Source organism: Mustela erminea, chromosome 4, assembly GCF_009829155.1.
Source record: "Mustela erminea isolate mMusErm1 chromosome 4, mMusErm1.Pri, whole genome shotgun sequence".
Classification (NCBI taxonomy): Eukaryota; Metazoa; Chordata; class Mammalia; order Carnivora; family Mustelidae; genus Mustela; species Mustela erminea.
Window position 1 is genome coordinate 150,981,140 of NC_045617.1, and position 24,226 is coordinate 151,005,365.

A 24,226-nucleotide genomic window follows, 5' to 3' on the forward strand; every position below is an offset into this window, starting at 1 on the left:
GGGAGGGAAAAAATGAAACAGAATGGGACTGGGAAAGGAGACAAATCATAGGAGACTCTTAATCTCAGGAAACAAAGTGAGGGCTGCTGGGGGTTATGGAGTAGGGAGAGGGTGGTTGGGTGATGGACACTGGGGAGGGTATGTGCTATGCTGAGTGCTGTGAAATGTGTCGACTGATGATTCACAGACCTGTACCCCTGAAACACATAATACATTTTATGTTAATTTTTTTTAAAGATGTGGTTCATTTCACAATGGAATATTATTCCGGCACCAGAAAGGATGAATACTCACCATTTGCATTGACGCAGATAGAACTAGAGGGTATTATGCTAAGCAAAATGTCCATCCGAGAAAGATATCATATGATCTCAGTGATATGTGGAATTTAAGAAACAAAACAAAGGATCGCAGGGGAAGCGAGGGGACAATAAAATAAGAGAAACCAGAGAGGGAGTCAAAGCTTAAGACTCTTTATCACTGGAAGCAAACTGAGGGTTGCGGGAGGGGTGGGTACGAAGGAGGGCACGTGACGTGATGAGCGCTGGGTGTTGTCCGCAACTGACGAATCACTGATCTCTACCTCTGAAACCAATTATATATTGATTAATCAAATTTAAATAAATAGAAGTGAAATGGGCGAATGAATGACAGCCCGCGCACACAGAAAGTGCAAGAGACGCCGCCCGACGGCACCTGCCGCGGCGATGGAAGGCCCTCCGCGATGCGGGTTTAGCCGACCGGCAAGAAGCTGGCAGCCGCGTGCGGAGCTGGGACCCCGCGAGCGATCCGCGGGGCCTCCTGGCTGCAAGTGTGCGGGGAAGAGACCGACTGTCGGAAGCAGGGCACGGGGCCTCTCCCGCGGGGCGATCCCCGAACGGCCTCTGAGTGGGGCTGCGGGTCCTAGGGACGCGAGAGGGCAGATCCGTGGCCGAAACCACCCGCCGCCTTCCCGGCGGCGTCCAGCGGAGCCGGCGCTCTGACCCCAGCCAGCGCCCGCGCGCCCCAGTCCCGCCCGGGAGGGGAGGACCACACCCCTCGCCCGGGAGGAGACCGAGAGCGAGAGGACGGCCCGGCGTGGGGGCGGAGACCGAGGGCGCGTAGGTCGGAACTGCCACCCGCCACACCGCCACTCTTGAAAGCCGGTGCTTTCGCCTCAAATTCCTGCCCCACCCCGCGCGAGGGGCGGGTCCCGGGCAGGTTCTAGGCTTTGGGACCCTGAGAGCCACCCTCTTTCCCCCGGCGAGACGGCCGACCCGCGCCCACTCCGGGACCTCGCGACCACCCTTCCGGGCGCGAGCAGGTAGGTGGCTGGCGCGGTGACCCTTTCCCCGCCGCCCCGACCCCGCGCAGCCCGGGGGTGCGGGGGATGCGCCGGAGCCCCAGGAAAGCCCCCCCACCACCGCGAGGGCTCGGGGCACCCCGGACCCAGCCACCGGGAGGGAGGCAGCTGCACGGAGCGGGTCCGGGCCGCCAGCGCCTGGAGCCTCGCTTGTCCCTTCCGTGCAGTGGGGACAGTCGTGCTGCCCTGCTGAAAGGTGTTTTGGGTAAAGCTCCTCGCGCATCGCGGATGCCTCGAAAAGGGGAGCGGATTTTTGTAAAAAACCCCCTTTAAGGACGTGCTTGGTAAAGGCCTTCCGGGTTCAGGAAGCAAAATTAGGCCAGGTTGGGGGCAGGGAGTCCCAGTTAATGCCGAGCCTGTGGCGAGACCCGCTCGGCCGCAGAGCCCCGCTCCGGCCCGGAGCGCGCGCAGGGGGAGGGCATGGGGTTCCGGCTCAGCTAGGCCTCGGAACGGCGCCCCTCTCCGGCGCCCCGGGAGCGCGCCCTGCCCGCCCCACCCCCGCTGCGGCTCCCGCGCTCCCCGGCTCCGCCCGGTCGCAGGTCCGTGCGCTCCGGCCCTCGTCGCCCCGCCCCCTTCAGAGGCCCCCGGATTTGCCCAGTGATGGTGACGTAGAGGAGACTCGCGCTCCCATTGGAAGACGGTGTTAGGCAGGAGCCAATCCGGGCGCTGATCCGGGGAGAAATCTCGGAGCCGCGCTCGGCGGATCCCGGAGGCCGCGCGGTGGGGACGCGACCCGGAACCGGCCGCGGCGGGAGAGCCGGGAGGCCCCCCAGGTCGGTGTTCGCGGCCGGGAGCGCGGCAGTGCGGTGAGTCGGGGAAGCCGACGCGGGGTCGGGGGCGAGGTGGTGGGCGATCTGCCGCGGCGCGCGCGCTGGGCCCGGGCCGGCCTCCGCCCCGAGCGCCAGCAGGTGCCCGGGGCCCCGGGGCGGGGGGTTGGGGGGGTGTAGGTTGTGCAGTAAGGCAGGTGGGCCCCCTGTCCTCGGAGCCGTGCACGAACTCCCTCCGCCGGCCGCGAGCGCCCTCCCTCATTATCTGTCCCCACTTGGCTCTCGAGGAAGGTCCGGCTTCCCTCTGCACCCTGGATCCTGACCCCACCGCGAGGATGGGGGAATGGCATCCGGTCATGCCTGCTGCAGATCGTGCGGGGACACTGCCCGAGCCTCCCCCAAGTTTAGAAGCAGCAGCTCTTTGAACAAACAGGCTTTATGGGTTTTCTTCCCCAAAGTGCATTTTTTTTTCTGAATAGATTTGTTTAGAACAACTCTAAGCTCATAGAAGAAATTGCAAAGGTAGTAGGGTTCCCACATATCCCAGACCTTTCCCCCCCTGATTAACATCTTACGTTCTCATGATGCATTTGTTACAGTTAATGAACCGGTATCGATCTGTTATTGGCCCAAGTCTGTCCTTCTCCCGACTGACCGCGTGTCCACCTAAGCACCTGTTCTGTGGGTGATCCCGCCACGTTACCAGGTTGCATTTGGTTGTCATGTCTGGTGAGGCTCTGCTTGGCTGTGGGGTGATCTTGACAGTTTTGAGAAATGCTAGTGGAGTGTAGGGTGCCCGTCTACTGGAATTGGATGTTTTTCTCCTGAGACCTGGCTCTCGCTTATTGGAAGGCTACTGAGGTGGGTTGCCCTGTTGATGACCTGGAGTCAAGGGTACATACTGTCCACACGATTTAAGACGATGTTGGTTGTGATCACCTGAGAAAGTGTTTAGCAGGTTTCTCGGCTGTCAAGTTACTGTATACCCCCCCCCCCCCCCCCGCCATTTCACACTGTACTCTTTGCAAAGAAGTGACTGTGCAGCCCACACCCGAGGAGGGGCCGGTGCGCTCCTCCTCCTTGAGGACAAGTAGCTACACCCAGGGTTTGGAACTGTTTGCACGGCAAATCATCTCTCTTGTCCTTATTAACTTATTCAACCCATTAGCACCAGCACGGACTCGTGGGTGTTTATTTTGTACTTTCGGGTATAATCCAATCCTCCTTTATTTTGTTGCTCCAGTTGTTGTGGCTTTGGTTCCTGGGGGCTCTTCCAAGTTGGCTCCTGTGGCCTTCCCAGCGTGTAGTTTTATAGAGCTTTTTACTGTTGAAAGCACTTTGCCTGGAGGGCGTCCCATGAACGGCAAACAGTGTGATGAACTTGACAAGACACTGTTGTTCCCCTCCTTGAGAGGTAAGTGAGGAAGCGGAGGCCCAGGAGAAGGTGATATCTTAGCCGTCTCTTTCCTGCAAGGGAGGGGCAGGCTGGTGTCAGACCACCCCAGAACGCATCGCGAGCCGCGGAGGAAGTCCATGGTCCGAACTGAGGTTTCTAGAGGTGACTCCAGACTTGGGCCTCGGGATCAGAATGGAAAGACAGTGGCTTTGGAAAACAAAGGCTTAACTGGACTGTTAGCCAGGAGGAAGTACAGCTCACCAGATCGGTACACATGAAACGCTGACCTTCTCCCCAAAACAGTGTGTGTGGAGGGAGGCAGGGGGAGATCCGGGAAATGTTTGTGGTCAAGAACGTCTAATCAGAGGGGGCCTTCTGCAGAAGCAAGATTGTGAAGGGGCCAAGGGAAGCCTGGTGGGGGTGGAGGGTCTGGAGGCATGGAGCACGTCTGTGCTAGGTCCTGGGGATAGGGACCGGCGAGGAATGGTGCCTGGGTTCACCTTCTGGCTGGAGGAGGTGGGTAGCCGCGTCAGCTGCTGGTAGTACTGTAATGACCCGTGGCACTTGCAGAGCTGCGGGAGCCTCCCGGGGTGGGGGGAGCCGTTCAGCTGGAAGGTGGGATGGGCATGGGGGCCTCACACGGGTGGTGTCTGATTCCAGCCGTCCACGATGTGCTGGGACAGAGACCATGTGCAGGCACAGGGCGTGGGGAGTGGAGGCCCTAGAGAAGGAGCTGCGTTAGATCGTGGGGGCTGTGTGGGCCCTGCGATGCAGTGCTGGCCACGGCTAGGACAGAAGGGGGAGAGGGCCAAGAGGAGAGCGGTGTGTTCACGGCGCCTGGTAGGAGACGGGCTGCACTGCACCAGATCTAAGAGGCGGTCAGTTTATACATGCTCCACGTGGAAAACGCGTCACCCCAGTTCAGTTAGGATATGCTACGGATCACGTTTCGGAGAGGCTGCAGTGCAGTGTGTGGGTATCTTACGTTCGATGAGAAGTGTACCCCCTTGCCAGTTCTCAGATCCCTCCTCACTCCAGGAAGTGAGTGGTCGAGCATCTCCGTCTCACTAACCTGCAGATGGTGAGTTCCAGGCTCCACTGATGATCTTGAAAGAACTCATCTGATAAGCTGGCCCTGTCCTGCCTGATGGCCAGATTGTGGAAACCAACACAGAGGGTGCCTGACCCACAGATTCCATCTGTGTGTAGTGATGTCGGCCGTGACGTTAGGCTGCACACAACGCTCGTGTGCTCGCCGCGCACTGACTTTGGTCTGCCTGCACATGGCCTAGGTACCCCCCCACCCCCACCTCTTCCGGTCCTGTGGAACTGTGCAAAGGTCAAGAACACGGCCCCAGGCTGCACAGCTGAGTCGTGGCAGCTGGGTGAAAACGGGGTTTCAGTGGGGAGTCTTCCTTGTCAGCTTTGGTTAGAGTAACAGCCAGGGATGGAAGATTCTGATCGTGTCCCCAGAGCTGCGGCTGGGGCCCGAGGGCCAAGAGCGGCTGGGGCATCTGGCAAGCCCTGGCTGGTTGCATTCCACCTGTGGGGCGGGAGGGGGAGCCGCCACCGGGTGTCTATCTTTGTCTAGAGAAAGGGGCAGATATTTTGGGGGGGGGGCACAAATTCTTTGTGTATTTCAGCCCAGTCACCTTCAATAACGTCCTGTGCTGTATCAGGCAGGATTCCCTTTTTGGGTCAGGTGACTCCCAGGTGCACGGGGCTGAACATAAAGGCCATTTACTGCCTCGAGCAGTGGCACAGGTCAAGGGCCGATCCAGCTCCAGGCGCACGCAGCCCGAGGAGGGTTTTAAGAGGTGCCCTGAGGATCCCGTTTCTTCTGCTTCCTCTCCGGGTTGGCTTCCTTCTCCAACGGGCTGGCCCTCTGCTTTGCAGAACTGCTCTTGTAGCTTCAAACCGTGCTGATGTCGCCTCTCGAAATCGTTCTCGTCAGCAAGGTCTCTTTGTGACTGGCAGACTCGAGTCGTAGCCTCGCCTCTGAAGCAAGCCCCGAGGTCAGGCAGGTGTAGACCCATTCCCTTGCTCCACCGTGAGCCGAGGGGGAGCTGTGGGGGAAGAACCTGCTCCAAGGGAGCGATGTTAGCAAGGGAAGGGCGCGTGGAAGCCGGGCAGACCCCTCCCTGAAGGTAAAGCGTCTGCAGGGCGACTGCTGGGAGCGCGGAGCACGGTGCCGTCCTGCTGTCGTCTGCTGCAGGGCTCTGCCCCAGCTGCCCTGCCCTTCCCACTGCGTCCCCCTCCCTTCCCTTCAGCATTCAACACATACATGCACACACCGCGGGATTCCCTTTCCCTCCTGGAGACGCACCCGCGTCGACGCCCACAGCGGCAGGCGCTGGCAAGGCCGTGAGGCAGCATGAGCGCCCGTGGCCTGCCACTTGGAACGCACACTGCTACAGTCAGTGTGGGAACAGGGTGGCCCGACTGGGTCAAGGATGCATCTGCTTGCTTGTGTGTCCCAGGACACGTGTACGGACCTTCACAGAACGGTGTTTGCCATTGTCCCAAACAGGAAACGGTCAGGGGGCCGGGAGAAGGGGCCCGCGGGCACACTTCATCTTCGTGCGTGCCACAGACGCCGTGTGTGTTCCGGACAGGGGTTCGTGGCGACCCTGCAGCGGGCACGTCTGTCAAACCCACTTTGCAGCTGCTGTTTCTGGCTCTGTGTCTGTGTGTCTCAGGATATCTCAGATTTCTCAGACTGTGCGTCGTTAGTATAGTTAATGTAGTTGTTACTGTGATCTCGTGGGCTCCTGTGACTAATGCTTAGGTGACAGCAGTTCTTGGAATGAGTCATTTCGTAATCAAGGTCTGTCTTTAGCTCTGACACGACTTGCACTTTGTGCACTGCCACAGAGCGTAAACACAACTTTCGTGTGTGCTCCTGGCTGGCCCTGTGGTGCTGGTCTGGGACCGAGCCGCCAGTATCTCCAAGGTAGAGTCACGTCGGAAAGCAGTGAAAATGAACAGAGGCAGCTCCGTCCCCGTGAATGAGCCGCACAACGGGGTGTTTCTGCGCACCCCTGCAGACAAATGCACTGCGATCACGTCTGTACCAGGGAGCGTGAAGTGTGCTTGACGAACGCACGGTGCGGTGTAGACGGGAGGGAGTGACGGGCATGGTCCCGCACGCCCCTGCCCCGCATCTCCCAGGCCTGCTGTTCTTGCCGCTCGGGGCACCGGGGGGTGCGGCCGTCTGTGCCGCGTCGTGGAGCCTCCGGTCAGACGGGAGGGGCAGGTGGGGAGGACGGCTGCCTCCTGCGGGTAAGGCGGACACGTCCGCGTCCACACGTGATAGGGAGAGCTGCCGAGAAACCTGAGCGTCCTGATGAGCCTGGCCTCACCCCTGCCGAGACGTGCACAAGGGCAGTGTGGGGGCAGAGCATGTGGCCTCTGCCTGTCCCTCAGGAAGGATCCGATGAGGGGGGTGGCTTTCAGCAGATACTGCGGGCTGGGCCAGGAGTGGGGCTCCCTGGGGGTGAGGGGGGCAGCCCTTTCGGATGGTTCATGCAGCAAAGAGGCTTGGGCAGGGGGAGCGTGGCACCTTCTGGGGCCTGGAGAGGGGTTTGGTTTGGCCGTGGGGTCAGGTCTGGGGGGAAATAGCAGGAAATGAGCCTGCAGACCAGGGCTGGGCGTCGCAGAGGCTGGAGGGAGACGTGACTTTGCCCCTGGAGCCGCAGAGAGCCTTGGAGGGGTTTCCCCGGGGTGGCCATGCGGACACAGGGATGTTTGAGCACAGGGAGGGGTGTGTTTGGAGAGCTGAAGGCTGGCCTTGGGGGCCGGCACGCTGAGCAGCGGAGGCTGGAGCCATAAGTAATCCTTGGGAGCCATACGTTTGTTGGGAAATCCTTGGGGTTTGTGGCCCCCACCATCAGCCCCAGTCCCAATCCCCAGAGTCTCACCCGGCCGTATGACAGTGTGCTGGGGGCTCTGGGAGGGCAGGGATTTTGTCCTGTGTGGTGTCCCCAGTGCCCAGCACGTAGTAGGTCTCCAGCACAAATCTGTGAACTCTTGGAGGAGCTCTGCCCCCGAGAGCTCCTCCTTGGCGCCCTGAGGCCCGTCCCATGCCCGGCTGAGCCCTGGAGCCGTTCCCGCCTTTCAGAGCGCATCTCATCCTGGCCCCGGGGATTCAGAGCACGCTGACCCCGGCCCTGGGGAGAACCGTCACCCACCCATGACCTCAGGAATGCACTGTCCAGGGGCCTGTGTCCCCTGAGGCCACCCAGCGCCAGGCCCATAGCCACGGCTGTAGACTGTGAGGGGCCCTGTGACATCATCCGCCGCGCTGTGGCCGCTCATCCGGAATCTGAATTCCGTCCTCTCGAGGTTTGGAAGAGATGTCACAGACATTCACTTCGAGGGGAGTTTGCTCGTTGAAATGGGGCTTCACTGCATCGGGCTCCCTGCTCAGCGGGGAGCCTGCGCCTCCCTCTCCTGCTCCCCCTGCTTGGGTTCCCTCTCTCGCTGTCTCTCTCTCTGTCAAATAAATAAAATCTAAAAGGAAAAAAAAAAAGCAATGGGGCTTCACCTGGGGCCCCAGGAGCCCTGGGTGGGTTTCCCACAGGGATGGAGCCCTCAGCTACGTGCTCTGATGATGGGAAAGGCGGGGCTCCTGTCAGACCCCCGAGGGAGGGCACGAGGAGCAGCCCTGGAGGCCAGGGTGCAAACCACAGCCCATCCGCTCTCTCCTCCGAGCGGCAAAGACCGCATCTGGGGCTGGGTGTCTCCTGGGCGCCTCCCAGGGCATCCTGGGGGAACTGGTGCAGGGCAGCAGGAGCCACGGGAGACGGAAGGAGAGTTCGGGTCCAGAGCAGAAGTTGGCAGCTGTTAAGAAACAAGGGCAGGAGCTCTGACCAGTTCGGCGGCTGCAGGGCCGGCGCAGGGGTGGGGCGAGGCGTGTGAGGCGCAGACTCCGACTGCAGCCTCCTCCGGCTGGTTCTTGCAGCTCCCCGCCATTCTCTTCTGCAGGAGTCGTGCCCGGGTCCCACAGCCTCCAGGGTGCTGCCTGCACCTGGCCCACCTGTCGCCGTCGACTGAGGGGCCTTTCTGAGGTCAGAGAACAGTGAGGAGGGGAGAGGAGGAGAGGGACCGCCCACCCAGACAGGGAGGGGTGTTTCCAGCTCTGCCTGCCTCCAGTTCGCACCCAGCCTCTGGCTTCTAGAAGGGACGGAAGAGCTGGCCACGCCGGAGTGGGGATGCGTGGTCTCTGCCACGAGCGCCCCCATGGATGACCCCAGGCTTCTGAATTCTCATCTGGGGACAGGGGTCTGGGTGGGCGTGGCCGTTGTGGAGGCTTTTTCCAGCTCTGGCTTTCTGTGGTTCCTGTCTGCCCCAGCTCCAGGCATGGAGCTTGGCGTGACGGCCGCCCCCAGCTCTGGAAGCCTGAGAGATAGAATGTTCCAGAAGCGTGAAGTGGTAGAGAGGGCAGAATGTAGGGGAAGTACTGGGGGTCGGTGTTTTGCTGGCTCTGAATGTGGGGTGGGGAGCAGACTCCCTGGAACCCCTGTGTCCAGCGTCTACACTGGCCAGCCCACACTGTCCAGCTTGAGAAATGCGTCCACGCACACGGCCCCATCTGAGCTTCCTGGTGTCCCACGGGCTGGGACAGCCTTGCCATGAGGCCCCCCACCCCAAGCTGTGCCCCTGGGCCACCGCCAGCCCTCACCGAGCCTCTGTGTTCTCAGGAGAGCATCGTGAGCGCTGCGTAACGTGAGACGTGCGCATGGCAGCCGAGGCGGTCTGAGTGCGTGCAGGTCACGTGGCCCTGCCTTGCGGGACCTCAGCCTTGTGTGCGAGCAGAAGCTGCCGTGGGCTCCGTCCGTGGGCTCAGTCCGTGGACTGGAGCGGTGGGACCACGCGGGAAGTGCTGGCCGCCAGCCGCTCTGTGCACAAGCGCCTGTTCAGCTCCCCGGAAGCCACCGCCCTGTGCAGACGGAGCACTGGGCCTCTGCCCGCGGCAGCACCCTGATCACCACCGGCGACCGTTAACGTCTTAACTGCCTACGCAGCCTCATACACCTTCCTTTCAGGACGACAGAAAACCGTAGCCCTGTGCTCACAAGGTTCCTGTGTGTCGTTCTGCTGAGCCGCGCAAACCCGCTGTCCCCAGCTCCAGAGACGGCAGCATGTGTCACCCACCTGGGATGTCCCCCTCATGCCTTCCGTAAACCCCAGCAGAAGTTAGGAGCAGCCCCGTAGTGCCCGGCCTTCTGTCAGCCTCTTTCTCGTTGTCCCAAAACTATCTTTATGGCTTCTTAAAACGAAACAAAACAGGATCTAGTCAAAGGTGTTTGCCTTTGGCTGTTTTTCCTCTTTTGGTCTTTTTAAGTCAAGAACAATTCTTTTTTTTTTTTTTGTGACATTCACTTTTTCTTAAGATTTATATATTTATTTATTGGCGAGAGTGCACTGAGTGGGGAGGGCCAGAGCGAGAGGGAGACCAGCAGACTCTGCGCTCCACGTTGAGCCCGACGCGCGCCCCATCTCACCACCCTGAGGTCACGACCTGAGACCAAACCGAGTTCCAACGCGTCGCCAACGGCACCCTGGCACCCCCGACATGGCTGGGCCAGTGTCCTCTGGAATGTCCCGTATTCTGGATGTGTCCGTTTCCTCGGGATGTGCTGGGGCTCAGCTCCCTGTCCCTTCTGTTTTCTGTAAATCAGAAGGCATGCCCAAAGGCTCGGTGAGGTCCCATCAGGCCAGTTTGGGCAGGATGACTTCAAAGGGGATATCCTGTCTCCCCGTGGTGCCCTTTGGGGAAGCAGATGCCAGGTTGTGCACCTGTGAGCGCTGTGGGCTTGGGCAGGGCTTTGGTGATCGCCGGACTTCTGCGTTACCAAGGTTCCATGGCAGGCCATCCACGGGGGCCATCGGCAGCAGGGACATGTCCCCTGATCTCCCTCGTGGTCGGGCCAGCCTCTGATAACGAAGAGGGCTGCAGGGCGGTGTGCTGCGAGCGCCATCATGCCTGCTACACCGATGCGCCGCGTGCTTCTGTAGCCTGACCGGTTGGTACGTCGTGCCCGTGGGATTGCGGTGATGCGGGAGCCTGGCTGCGAGCACCTGCTGTATGGGACAGGGCAGGTCTCATGCGGACAGTGAGCTGGGGCCGAGCGTCCGCAGCAGTTACCCTGCCGGCCCCGCAGCTGGGACAGAGACCCACGGCCTCTGCTTTTCAGCTGCAAGCCGCTCGGCAGTCGCTGGGTGAAGGGCTCCCAGCCCATGGATCCCCAGCGCCGGCCGCTGCCCTGTTTGTGTCGGGCCTAACAGATGACATCCCCAGCACAGGGAGACACCAGGCAGTCCCCAGGATCGGTTACCACCCAGCCAGCATCCTGGACGCCGCCTGGTCTTTGTTCCTGCACATGGGCTCTACACGCAGAGGAGCCCTCCAGATCTGTGCCAGGGCGTCCGGTCCGAGGCGTGGTGACCCCACGTGGCTGGACAGTCCTGCGCCTTGTACGGCTCAGCTGTCGGACTGCGTCCACCGTGCAGAAGCAGACCCTGTCTCCTGTTTTATTTCTGGCTGGGGTTCCTCTGTAGCTCCCTCGTGTTGCAGCCGGGAAGGGAGTGCAGGGCCCCTGGGCTCTCGGTGATGGGCTGACCGTGTCCAGAATCCACGGCAGCACTGACTCTCTCGTGGCCCCAGGCACTCCCCTTATGCCACAGCCGCTGGCTACCCTCCTTGGGTCCCAGTGCCGCCTGCCACCAGGGACTGCAACTTGGCAACACCCGTCCCTGTGGCTGCTTCAAACGCAGGTCCCCTCTTGCTGCCACGGTGCATGTCCACCCTGCTCTGTCCCTGCCTGCTCTCGCTAGATGTGGGAGGCTCCCCTTCCCTGGTTCCCCTGCAGATTCTCGGACTCAGCCTACTCAGCAAGCCCAAAGTCTGCATTTTATGATGGGCAGACTGAGGCTCATAGCACATAAGAGCGGTTCCTGTGGTCACACAGGACGGGGCAGGAGGCCGCCCAGCCCTGTGGAAGCTCCTCGGACAGGACGTGGCCTGGGGTCGGCGGGCACGGAGGTCCGTGGGGGTGCACAGGGCTGAGGTCCGGTCTGCGCCACTGCCATGCTCCCTCCGAGGGTCAGATCCCCAGCCGCAGGCCACAGTGACTGCCCGCTGGGAGTCCCCTCCACGCTGGTTTCCCGGGAGCGCGGCCCCACGGGCCACACCTGCCTACAGCGAGGTGGCCAGGCCGTGCACGGCGGCACACGGCGTCTGCAGGGAAAGGGCACGAGACCGAAGCCACGGCGCAGCCCAGGGCACGTCCCTGACTCTCCAAGCTTCTGGAGTCTGGGCTAAGAGCCTCCGCATCTCCTGGGCTCCGGTGCCCGCCCCCACAAGCCCCGGGGCTGCTTGCGCTCTGCCCCACGCAGTGTAGACGCGGGAGGTGTGTGGGTGAAGCGTCTCCCGCTAAGCCGGATCTCGCTCCGTCATAAGCGGTGCCTCAGAGCAGGTCCCCACGGCGCCGTGGGGCCAGCCGCTCTGTGCTCTCTCCCCGCACCCCTTCACCCGCTCCGTGCCGCGCCGCCCTTGCCCCTGCCCCTCCCTGGGACTGCTGCTGACTCCGCATCTTTCTCCCAGGACAAGAAGCCTCGTGGGCGCAGCGCGGCCCCTCCCAGCCAAGGGCACCATGGCCACGTCGGCCCCGCTGCGCAGCCTGGAGGAGGAGGTCACCTGCTCCATCTGCCTCGACTACCTGCGGGACCCCGTGACCATCGACTGCGGCCACGTGTTCTGCCGCAGCTGCACCACGGACGTGCGGCCGGCGTCGGGGGGCCGCCCCGTCTGCCCGCTCTGCAAGAAGCCGTTCAAGAAGGAGAACATCCGGCCGGTGTGGCAGCTGGCCAGCCTGGTGGAGAACATCGAGCGGCTGAAGGTGGACAAGGACAGGCAGCCGGGGGACGCGGCCCGGGAGCCGCCGGACGCCAGGCTGTGCGAGCGGCACCGGGAGAAGCTGCATTACTACTGCGAGGACGACGGCAAGCTGCTGTGCGTCATGTGCCGCGAGTCCCGGGAACACAGGCCACACACGGCCGTCCTGGTGGAGAAGGCCGCCCAGCCCCACAGGGTAAGCCGGCTCCACCCCGCCCAGGGGCGAGGCCGGGCGCTGCCCCCCCAACGCTTGTGGCCCGCAGTGGGGCTCCGCCGCAGCGCGCCCATCCGGGTGGCTTGTCTTTCCGCAGGAGAAAATCCTGAACCACCTGAGTACCCTGAGGAGAGACCGGGACAAAATTCAGGGCTCCCAGGCCAAGGGAGAAGCTGATATCCTGACTGCACTGGTGCGTGGGCTGCAAGAGCCTGAGGCCGCGGCCACGTGGGAGGGAGCTGGGGGGGCCGCGTGGTGGAGGCTGAGCCCTGACGGTCTGAGCTGGGGGTCTTCGGGCTGGCTTCCTTGTCTGGTGTGCGCGGGTGCTTCTGTACATGTGGCACTCGTGCAGCCGTGGGCCACGTTCGGCAGCAGCTGCTCGGGACTGCCAGAGTACGCAGGGGACCGAGGAGGTCCCGGCAAAGCCCTTCCTGTTACAGATGGGGGGACCGGACTCCCAAGGTGGTGGGGAGCCAGGGTCTTTGGGAGGGGGGCGCTGGCTGCAGGATGAGCACAGTGGGGAGGCCTGGGGCCCCTGTGTGCTGAGTCCTGCAGCCAGGGCTACCGCACTTGGGAAGCAGAGACAGCACTTCGTGTTTGATTAGAGATGGGGTTCGAGGGCTGTCCCCGCATCTCCTGCAGGGGAGTCTGTGTCGGAAGGAGGCTGGCCCAGCCGTGCTCTGAAGTCCCACAGTGCACGGATAGGGGTGCGAGCCGGCCTCATGCGGCCCCCCCAGGAGACGCCGCCGGGGCTCTCCAACCTGGGGCAGGGCAGTCACCCGTCTCCCCTCCACACCCCTGCAGAAGAAGATCCAGGACCAGCGGCAGAACGTCCTGGCCGAGTTTAAGCAGGCGCACGAGTTCCTGCGGGAGCGGGAGCAGCACCTGCTGGAGAAGCTGGAGGCGCTGCAGCAGGAGCTGGCAGAGGGTCGCGAGAAGTACAAGAGCAGGGGTGTCGCGGAGCTGGCCCGGCTGGCGCTGGTCATCTCCGAGCTGGAGACCAAGGCGCAGCAGCCAGCCGCAGAGCTCCTGCAGGTGAGATGCCTCCGGGGCGGCCGGTCTCTGACCCTGGGAGAGCCGCCGCCTCTCAGGCTGTGACTTTCTCTACTGAAATGTCAGGAGAGTCACCCCCACCTGCCCCGCCTCCTCCCGTGGTCACACGAGCACAAGAGGACGTGACCTGCATGGTGTCCCTTCAGAGGGCACAGTCTACCAAAAACCAGTTGGAGGGGATTGGAAAGTGCCGTGGGAGCGGAAGGGAGGCTAGGAGTGTTTTCGTCCCGCTGTCCGTCCTCGTCACAACACCACGGGTCCCTGGCATACACCCTGCAGGGGAAGCTACGGGCAGCCCGTGCTGCCGGGGTGGCCGAGGGAGGGCGGCTTCTCCCAGGGAGGGTCTGGAGGAGATGAGCAAGGTTTTCTGTGGGATGGAGACCAGGCCGGGTGCCCCGGCACACTTCCTGAAGGAGGCAGCTTGATGCCAAGGGGGAGCGCCTTGAACTAGAGTGAAAACAGCACCGTGCCGCCTTCCTCCTGGAGCCTCCCTGGACCTTCGCCCTGTGGGCCAGGAGGAGGCTGTGGTGGCCGGGCAGGTCAGCAGTGGAGCCCCCCACCTCCTCCAGGAAGATGCTGTCCTGGCCAGCAGCCCGGCCTCAGGAGACACAGCGCGGCAGGCTCTCCAGGACCCGCAGGGGAGCCGCCTGCTGCCCCTCCCTGAGCATTCTGGCTCGCGGATTGGGACTGGCGGGGGGTGAGGGCCCAGTATGAGAAGAACTCGCTGAGGGCCCAGCGGCCAGGCAGGTCAGGAGCCCGGCCCCAGCTCCACTCCTAGGCCCATTGTTCTTGTCCCTCATTTGGTCTAAAATGTGTCTCTGGCATTTTCCACAAATTCCTCCATCAGATGGGGATTAGGTCTCTTCCTGCCCCGTTCTCTGCCCCCGGGGAGGGGCAGCCCGGGTTCCCCATCACGTGCGGTTGTGTGGGGGGCAGAGAGAGACTGGCTGCGGTGCTGCTGGGGGCTGACATCCCGACGGGAGCCCCTCCCGCTCCACCCGAGGGAGCCGCAGGGGCCAGCGGAGCCTCCGGCGCCGCTCAGATGGAAGGCGCACCCGGGGCACAGGTGCCGGGATGGGGCGAGGGCACAGGGCAGGAGGAAGGGCCCACAGCCTTCTGTTCACTGTGCACCCCTGGCTCCCAGCGCTGTGGCACCTCCTGTGAGTGGGGTCTGAGGCCACTGGGCTGATGCTTGTGCTTTCTTCCCCTCCAGGACACCAGGGACTTCGTGAACAGGTAATAGAGCTTCCTTTCCATGAGGCACCGCCCCCCCCACGCCCCCTCCATGGGACCCTTGGAACGAACGGTCCCACCTCGGCTAGGGTTAGGGTTAGCTGGAACACGGCTGGGACCTGGAGACTTGCTCTCTGAAGCAGCCAGGGCTCCGCGGGGTCTGACACGAGACGGACATGAGGGCAGAGACGTGCTCGCGGACAGTGTTCCGGATGCTCGCGCCCCGGCCCAGCCGGCGGCTGTGCACTCCGTGTTTCTCCGCTGATGGGGGATGGTCCTACCTTTCCTTCCCGCTTCATGGTTGTGAGAACGGGAGAAGCGCGAGGAGAGCTGTGACGGGTCCGCCTGTCGCCTTCCCAGGTACCCACGGAAGAAGTTCTGGATCGGGAAGCCCATTGCTCGGGCGGTTAAGAAGAAGACGGGAGAGTTCTCCGAGAAACTGCAGTCCCTGCAGAGAGGCCTGAGAGAGTTCCAAGGTGGGGGCCGGGGTGCGCTGGGGTGGGGGTTGGGGTGCGCTGGGGTGGGGGCCGGGGTGCGCTGGGGTGGGGGCTGGGGTGCGCTGGGGTGGGGGCTGGGGTGCGCTGGGGTGGGGGTCGGGGTGCGCTGGGGTGGGGGTCGGGGTGCGCTGGGGTGGGGGCCGGGGTGCGCTGGGGTGGGGGCTGGGGTGCGCTGGGGTGGGGGCCGGGGTGCGCTGGGGTGGGGGCTGGGGTGCGCTGGGGTGGGGGCTGGGGTGCGCTGGGGTGGGGGTCAGGGTGCGCTGGGGTGGGGGCCGGGGTGCGCTGGGGGTTGGGGTGCGCTGGGGTAGGGGTCGGGGTGCGCTGGGGGCCGGGGTGCGCTGGGGTGGGCGTCGGGCCTGGCTGGGGGCCGGGGTGCGCGGGGGTGGGCGTCGGGCCTGGCTGGGGGCCGGGGTGCGCGGGGGTGGGATTCGGGCCTGGCTGGGGGCCGGGGTGCGCGGGGGTGGGAGTCGGGCCTGGCTGGGGGCCGGGGTGCGCGGGGGTGGGCGTCGGGCCTGGCTGGGAGCCGGGATGCGCTGGGGTGGGCGTTGGAGCTGGGGCTCTGCATCGAAGGAGGGGCCACGTCCTTACTGTCATCTTTGGCCTCACTCTTGCGTCTCCTGGTTGTTTTCTGTTTTCTTCTTGGGACGTCAGGCAGGGAGGCCCTATCTGGAAATCAATCCTGTCTGAGCAGAAACCGGGCCCATAACTTTCCTGTCCTTTTCTCCTCCCCAGGGAAGCTGCTCAGAGACTTGGAATATAAGACAGGTGAGTGTCCAAGGGCCATTCCCAGTTCCCCTCCCATGAGGAACTCCGTCCCCACAGAGACTCTTGACTGTCCCCTGCTGCCCCCAGGGAGTCCTTTCTCTTACGCGGCTGAGATCTCCCAGCAGCAAGTCTGTCCCCCGCGCTGGGCCTCTGGTCTGCAACAGAAGTCTGTGCTTGAATGCCTGACCCTCGTCTGCACAATGTTCTCCTCCGCCTGACCGCGTGGCTCCTGTGTTCCGAGGCCGTCTCTGCTGCCGGCCCCGCATTGTGCTCCCTCTGTGCCCTGCTGTCAGGTTGTGCACTGCACAGCCCTTGCTTGTAGGGGGTGGCAGCCCTGCGGGGGCCCCCAGTGACCGCACTTCTGTTCCGTTGTCCCCACAGTCAGTGTCACGCTGGACCCGCAGTCGGCGAGCGGGTACCTGCAGCTGTCGGAGGACTGGAAGTGTGTGACCTACAGCAGCCTCTACCAGAGCGCTTACCTGCACCCCCAGCAGTTCGACTGTGAGCCGGGGGTGCTGGGCAGGAAGGGCTTCACCTGGGGCAAGGTGTACTGGGAAGTGGAGGTGGACAGGGAGGGCTGGTCCGAGGATGAAGAGGAGGAGGAGGAGGGGGAGGAGGGGGAGGAGGAGGAGGAGGAGGAAGAGGAGGCGGGCTACGGGGACGGGTATGAGGACTGGGAGACAGATGAGGACGAGGAGTCGTTAGGGGAGGAGGAGGAGGAGGAGGAAGAGGAGGAGGAGGTCCTGGAAAGCTGCATGGTGGGGGTGGCCAGAGACTCTGTGAAGAGGAAGGGGGACCTGTCCCTGCGGCCGGAGGACGGGGTGTGGGCGCTGCGCCTCTCCTCCGCGGGCATCTGGGCCAACACGGACCCCGAGGCTGAGCTCTTCCCAGCCCTGCGGCCCCGGCGGGTGGGCATCGCCCTGGATTATGAAGGTGGCACTGTGACATTTACCAACGCAGAGTCACAAGAACTCATCTACACCTTCACCGCTACCTTCACACGGCGCCTGGTCCCTTTCCTGTGGCTCAAGTGGCCTGGGACTCGCCTCCTGCTGCGACCCTGAGCCCACCGCTGCTTCCCTTCTCGGGGATTCCAGGACCGTGACGGGGAGGGGGTGTCTGGCCGCGGCACCCGGAGCAGGTGCACTCCCCGCCACCACCCCGTGGCTCTGGCCCCTCGAGGCTCGCTCAGCGCCGCCGCTCTGTCCACACAGCCCCTGGGGGTCCCCGTGCGGACGTCTGACCCCGGAGTCCGTGAGAGCCCTCTGCGGCCTCGGCCCAGCTCTGCACACACTGTTGAACCAGAGACGAGACAGCCTTCCGTCGCCCAGTCTGGCGTGCCGTGCTGGCGTCCCCTGGGGGAGCACAGGTGACCGCACCGAGGCCACCTGCTGTGCCCGGCGTCCCCTTGCCCACATGCTCTCCGCTGCCAGCCTTCCCTGCCCCCCAACTCAGCATCCCCCACGCGAGCAGAGCAGAAGCCCACCACGGTTTCCAGGCGGTTTGAACAAGTTTCCGAGGTGCCATGGAGTCGCCCAGCCTGGAGCCGGCGCCTCGATGCTCTGAGACCAGGGTCGAGCACCTGACCTAGGACCCCCAGAGCTGCTTGGGGGAGGGATCTGGATGCACGTGGCTCCGAGGCCTTGTGTGTGGTCAGCGATCAGTAAATGACCTGAGGGTGAGGCTTTGGGAGATGGTGACGGGAGTCCAGAACACTGCTCTTGGTGGGTCATCTGAGGTCACCAGGGCAGACGCCCGTCCAGGCCAGCCTTCCCTTGGAAGCCCCGGCCCGTGCCCCCTGCACAGTGGATACTTAGTCTGGATGACTCTGCAGGCCCCTCCGTCCTGCGACGGGGCGGTGGGGAGAGGAGAGGACGCCAGCAGGGCTCCCGGAGCTCGCCTTCGTGTAGGGTGAGGGCTGGACCGCGGCCTCGTGGCGCACGCTCCCTGCTCCAGCCGGACACCCACAGCCTGTGTGTGCACCCGCCCCAGGCCTGGCAGCAGCGTCCCATGCCCCGGCACCTCAGCCCCCACATCACCTGGCAAGGTCCCTGCTATTTCTGCCTCTAGTTTTGTACCCCCATGCACCTCCCGCAGGGCTGGGCACACAGCAGGTGCTCAATAAAGACTTGTGCAATGAGCAGACTGGGTTCATTTACTTTATTATAAACTTTGTGTGGCTCCAGAGTGGTTGCATGAACAGCAGTGGCCTGGGGTCCCTCCTGGGACACGCCGCTGCCCCAGACAGCAGCCCCCACGTCTCCCTGTCCCGCCGCACCAGCCCCGTGCTCTTCACCCAGCATCCGCACAGCCCAGGACGGCCCGTGACACGGCGACATTCTGTGGCACACCCAGAATCTTTCCGAGGAAAATGCACGGTGCCCTACCCGAAGGAGGCGCCCCCAGAGCCCTCTGATCCACGCAGCCCCCCAGCTGCCTCCTGTCTGCTCTCTCTGCTGGTTTTCTACTTGTCATCTTCAACACAGAAATGGAAGGTCTCGTTTATGACTCTTCCCCCTTTATATTTTTCGTTTGTTCTTTTTGCTTTTCTTTCTAAATACAGATACGCAAAATGTGTCACTTATTAGAAATAAGACACGTTATTAATATAATGAGGTCAGTTAATCTGCATTCGAATCCTGAGAGACAATAATCACTAGCATATTCTTTTTTTTTTTAAATTTTATTTATTTATTTGACAGAGAGAGATCACAAGTAGACAGAGAGGCAGGCAGAGAGAAGGGAGAAGCAGGCCCCCTGCGGAGCAGAGAGCCTGATGTGGGGCTCGATCCCAGGACCCTGAGATCATGACCTGAGCTGAAGGCAGAGGCTTAACCCACTGAGCCACCCAGGTGCCCCCTAGCATATTCTTGAAAATTTACATTTATTTTGTTGATCGATGTGAATCGTTTCCTAAAATTATACTTCCTAATCTTTTATTTATGGGAAGATTTCAGAATTCTCAAAATGCCGCTTATCCTTTCTTGGAAAGAATTTTTACATAATGAAATTTCTGAAAAACTTTAAGGTGATCGTTTTATAATTAAAAGCTCCTAGTTATTAAATAGGGGACATTTGCATTTGAACAAAACAGGAATGCTTGCAGATCCTGGTTTGTCGAGTTTCGTGAGCGTGAAACTTCCAGAATAAAGCGTAGACGACGAGGTATCTGCATGCAACAGCAAAACCCTGAAAACGCACGTTATACCACCACGTGAGGACAGAAAGGTGCTACGTGGAACTTACCTAGATTCTTTTGGACATTTTTATTTTTTATAATCATATTTTTAAGTATTTTTTATGGGACCTTCACCTGCACGTGTGGTCAGATCCACGTAGCATTTATCACGGGGGAGAAAATAGCAACCCCCTGCTCTCCCCAGGGCGCTCCGTGCTGGGCGATTTCCTCGATGCAGTGTTGGTGTGGGACTGTCCTCCGTCCCCTGGCGGCGGGGGCTCTAGCTCTGGACCTGGCTTTCTCGTGGGGTGCACACCTGTCCTGCCCGGTGGCCACGCCTGAGCGCAGTTTACCAAGTCCTGTGCACATGGGTCTGCGGGGACAATCTGCCCTTCCTGGACGCAGGAACGGCCTTTCTCTCCCCTTTGGCTTCATTTCCTACGTCCGCATTACTAACCGGAACCCGGCGTGTTCACTGGTTGTCAGCCTCCGTCAGCGCCCGGTCGTCGGCTGCTGGGGTCGGTGTTCTGTCCCGTCTCGCCTGGTCGTCGGCTGCTGGGGTCGGTGTTCTGTCCCGTCTCCTGCCTCCCGCCACGCTCTGTCTGTGCACAGCCCCGTGGGCTGGGCTTTCCTGTTTCTCATCCTGTGTTTTCCTCTTCTTCGCCGACTTCTTCTCCTAAGCCGGTGGCTTCCTGATGGGGCGCGTAAGTTGCTGTTTCGAGATGTTGAGTATCTGCAAGTTCAGGGCCTTTCGGTTCAGGGAAACATTGCTAAGTTTTTTCCTTTTTTTTTTTCTTTTTTTAATTTAATTTAATTTTATTTGTGTGTGTGTGTGCGTGTGTGTTCCAAAATTCATTGTTTGCCGAGTTATTTCTTGACGGTTGGCGCCTCCGTTTTCTCTGCCGTCTCTGGCCTTCGTGTGGCTCCTGCACTGGTTTTCCCAGAGGCCAGGGTAGGCAAGGACGTTTCCAGGCCGGGACCTGGAGGGCGGCGGGCAGAGACCTGGAAGAGGACGGTGATGGGTGCCGAGCCGGTGTCTGCTGTCTAGGATCGCACGGGCAGGGGGACAGGCAGGGACAGGCTGGGAGGGGTCACCGCATGTCTGCAGCAGGGGGCAGGGAGGGCAGGGGAGAGGTTGGCACAGACGGACCATGCCGGCCGCAGGGACCACACCACTGGGTCTGGGGTTAGGGAGCCGCTCAGACGGCACGCGTGCTGCCCCTCCTACACCCCCGACACCGTTCTTCGTGGGGTGCTCCCTTCCTTCAGGGAGCTCGTCCCACGAGAGGCACAGACAAGTATTAAGCAGTGAGGAGCGCCTGGGGGCCCCAGCGGCTGAGCAGTGAACTCTTGGTCTCGGCTCAGGTGGTGACCCCGGAGTCGTGGGACCCATCCCTGCGGGGGCTCCGCGCTCAGCAGGCGTCTGCTTCTCCCTCTGCCCCTCCCCATGCTCATGCTCTCTCTCAAATAAAGTAACAAATCTTTAAAAATAAATAAATAAACTGAGCACAGCAAATACAAACATACCATATGTTGGAAAATAAGCATCATGGACCTCAAACACTATGGTTGCTTTTTGAAATATCTTTGTGCCGAGAGAGAAGGAAGCCGAGAGTCCGGGAGAGGGGACGCCGGGGGTGAATCTGCTGAGTGAGGGCTGTGTAGACCGAGGCAGTAGAAGGGGCGGCTGTGAGGCTGCGCACACGCGATATGCCATTAGGCCAACGGCCCCAGGTCTGGGGTTCAGGCGAGGGCAGCCACACGACAGCTGGGCCTGGTTGGGGAGTCAGGCTTGGGTCTCACTGGCGTTGCTTCTGAGAGGTCTGTCGGCAGCCGGATGGAGAGCTCTCCCGGGTGAAGGGCTGTCAGAGTCGGGGCCACGCCAGACACTTGGCAGTCAGAAGTACACAGGGGCCAGCTAAGGCCCTGGGGCAGGTGTGGAGATCGACACTAAGGGGCCGTGCTGACCCCTGGGCGCTCCGGCGTCTGTCCACGGCCGAGGAGGAGCTGGCAGAGACGCGAGCGGCAGCCAGTCGGGAAGAGGCCGGCGCGGCCCCGATGACCCTCAAGAGCTGGTGGGGGTGGGGGCTGCCCGAGCGGTCATGGAGCTGTGCTGACCTGGGACTCCCCACCTCACCCTTGCAGCCCAGGGGTGCTTCACCATCCCCGGGCGGTTTGCTGAACCCCGCACGCATCTTTGTAAGCAGTCCCTCCGCTAAGCTGGGCTCAGTCACCCCTGCTGGTAGAAAAACAGCTCTGGGCTGGGGGGCGGGGGGCGGAGAGAAGGAGAGGAAGGGGTGAGGCTCCCGCTGCAAGCTGGGGCGGGCCTGGGACCCTCGCGTTTCCAGGAATGGCCGCAGGAGGCCCTCAACACCTGGCTTGAGCTGTTGGCGTGAAATTCCAGGCCCTTGACTGTAGTACGGAGGGATAAGCTGGGGATGACTCAGGTAGTCTCCCAAGGGGTGTGACGGAGAAAAATCAGGGGCCCCCAGGGCTCAGATCCTGATCCCCGGGGTCCTGGGATGGAGCCCCACACCGGGCTCCCCGCTCAGCGGGGCACCTGCTTCTCCCTCTGACCCTTCTCCCCACTTGTGCTCACTCTCTGTCTCAAATAATTAAATAAAATCTTTTTTAAAAAGACTATGTTTACCCTTAAGTTCGGGGTTCTTTGTATAATCGTTGGATGAATTATATTTTGTTATTCAAATATGCTCTATCTTTATTAGAAGAATCTTATTTTGTGGCTCCATTATTCTAGATCCTAATCATTTTCTGTGTCTTTGAGTATCAGTGACTGAAAGAAATATCTTTTAAAATCTGCTGTTCTGTTCTTTTTGTAACTGATCATAAATTGTTAGATGTATGAGAGCTTAGAATTGTTATAGTTTCCAGATAAATTGTTCCTTTTACCAAAATGTACTATCCCTGTTTCTCCACCTAATAATACTAATAATACTTCTTGCATTGAAATAGGTCTTCTCTGACATTGATACAGTTACATCGACTTTCCCTTCACTATCACTGTCCAGTATGTTATTTTTAATAACATCAGGGTCATTGTTTTATCGCTTGTTTTGTAAACAGCATAGCTGGATTTTTTTTTTCCAGTCTAGAAACTGGTCTTTCAGCAAATAGGACTTACTCTGTTTACATTTATTGTGATTATTGAGAAACCAATAAAATTTTATGATCATATTTTATTATTTCTATTTGTCATTCTTTTCTGTGCTTTTTTTTTTTTTCTTTGTTGCATTTTCTTAATCCCTGTGTTTCTCTGCTCCTGGTTTTCCTTCTCTCCACCCATAAAGTCTTACATGCATGCTTGGATCAACAGGACGTAGAGTGTCGCAGTGTCCCTCTGTCCCCCTAGACGGTGCGGCCGAGGAACTCCTCCCGGTCCGGCTGACGGGCGATCCGTCTCATGGCCGCTGTCACTCGCCGGCCCGTGGTTGCTGAGGACGGTGGCTCTGGGATTCCTCCCTGGGTAGGGCCTGCTCTGGTCCTCTGAATTTTTCTTCGAGGTTTTCTTGCGTCTGGATCTGCAGTTTTTGTAGTGTCTGGATTCTAGTCTTTTGTCAGTTCTACGTATTGTCAGTGTCTTTCCCCAGTTGGTAACTTACCTCTTCACTCTGTTCTGGTGTCTTGGTAATCAGAAGTCCTTAACTTTAATGCTGGGGAACTTGTGGTGGGTGCTGTGTTTATTCCTCAACTTACCCACTGGTCTTACTGAAGCGGCCCTGCCTTACTGCATGGTCATGGGGTAACCCCCCACAGGACCTTCCATGTCCAGTGTTTCCCTCGTGTTCTGAGGTCCACCTTGTCCGAATCCGCCATGTGCCCGCTTTGTTTTCGTGTGCCTGCCTGTGGGCCCTGCTACTGTTGGTCTGTAGGATTTGATGTCTGCACCCCTGTTTGCCGCTGTTATCAGCAGCGGCCGGGAGCCTCCCACGGTGCCAGGCGATGTCTGCTTGTCCCCCTGTCGTGAGATAGCACAACATGCATCCGTGGGTCTTGGCCCTGGTTCCTGGCACAGAGGTCCCAAACCCTCGTACTGTCCTCCATGATAATGGTTCCAGGAGTGTCCCCCGTTCAGTGCGGTGCATATGGGCAGGCTCCTGGACAGGGGGCTGGTCGCCAGAGACCCAGCCACCGCAAGCCCAGCCATTTGGGAGAGGGGCAGGGAATGGAGCTAATGACGCACGTGCCCTCGTGAGGGCGCCCCCATGAGATCCCAATCACACGGAGTTGGGGGGCTTCCAGATGGCTGAGCACCCCCACACCCAGGGGCAACACCCCAACTCCAAGGGACAGAAGCCAATGCGCCTGGGACCCTCCTGTAGGATCCCTGGGTGCCTCTTCATCTGGCTGTCATCTGCACCCTTTATCAGTCCTTCAGTCAACCAGAGACTAGTCAGCGCGTCTCTGCCCACCGGAAGCGCTCCTGACAGGTCAGTGGAGCCCGGGGAGCCCCCACGGGAACCTTTGGTCCACCGTTGATCATCAGAAGCACAGAGGATGCTGTGGGCTGGCGACCGGCATCTGCGAGGCAGCGGGCACTCTCTCGGGACCGAGCCCTTCACCTGTGTGATCAGATGCTGTCTCCAGGGGGACAGGGTCAGAAGGGACATGAAGAACAGAACGTCCTCCTGGTGTCGCCGAGAACGGCTTGATGCAGGGAAAACTGTGCACCCGGTGACCAGAGGGAGGTGCCGCCCGCACACCGGACAGGAGGCTCGGCAGCAGCACACGGCAGGAGGAGCTGCGTGGCTCCCCACAGAGGTGGAAATCCGTGCTTCTCCTTACGTGGGTGGTGTCTCCTTCCCTCCGTACAACAATCCCAAGGTAGGTGCTGGTTCTCGGTTTTCAGACCGGACTAGACGGT

At 60.9% G+C, this 24,226-nt stretch overlaps 1 protein-coding gene across 3 annotated transcripts; it reads left to right on the forward strand.

Moving 5' to 3' along the window:
- The first annotated feature begins 643 nt into the window (after positions 1-643).
- Positions 644-18,307, forward strand: LOC116589262 (tripartite motif-containing protein 26). 3 transcript variants are annotated; one of them, XM_032341294.1, is made up of 8 exons: positions 644-1,303; positions 12,114-12,600; positions 12,716-12,811; positions 13,423-13,653; positions 14,885-14,907; positions 15,265-15,380; positions 16,134-16,166; positions 16,548-18,307. In XM_032341294.1, the coding sequence occupies exons 2-8, from the start codon at positions 12,163-12,165 to the stop codon at positions 17,228-17,230; spliced, it is 1,620 nt and encodes a 539-aa protein (XP_032197185.1). In that variant the 5' UTR covers positions 644-1,303; positions 12,114-12,162; the 3' UTR covers positions 17,231-18,307. The 3 variants fall into 3 exon arrangements, with proteins under 3 accessions (XP_032197185.1, XP_032197186.1, XP_032197187.1); XM_032341295.1 differs by lacking the exon at positions 644-1,303 and adding an exon at positions 1,844-2,148; XM_032341296.1 differs by lacking the exon at positions 644-1,303 and adding an exon at positions 1,844-2,115.
- The last annotated feature ends 5,919 nt before the right edge of the window (positions 18,308-24,226 follow it).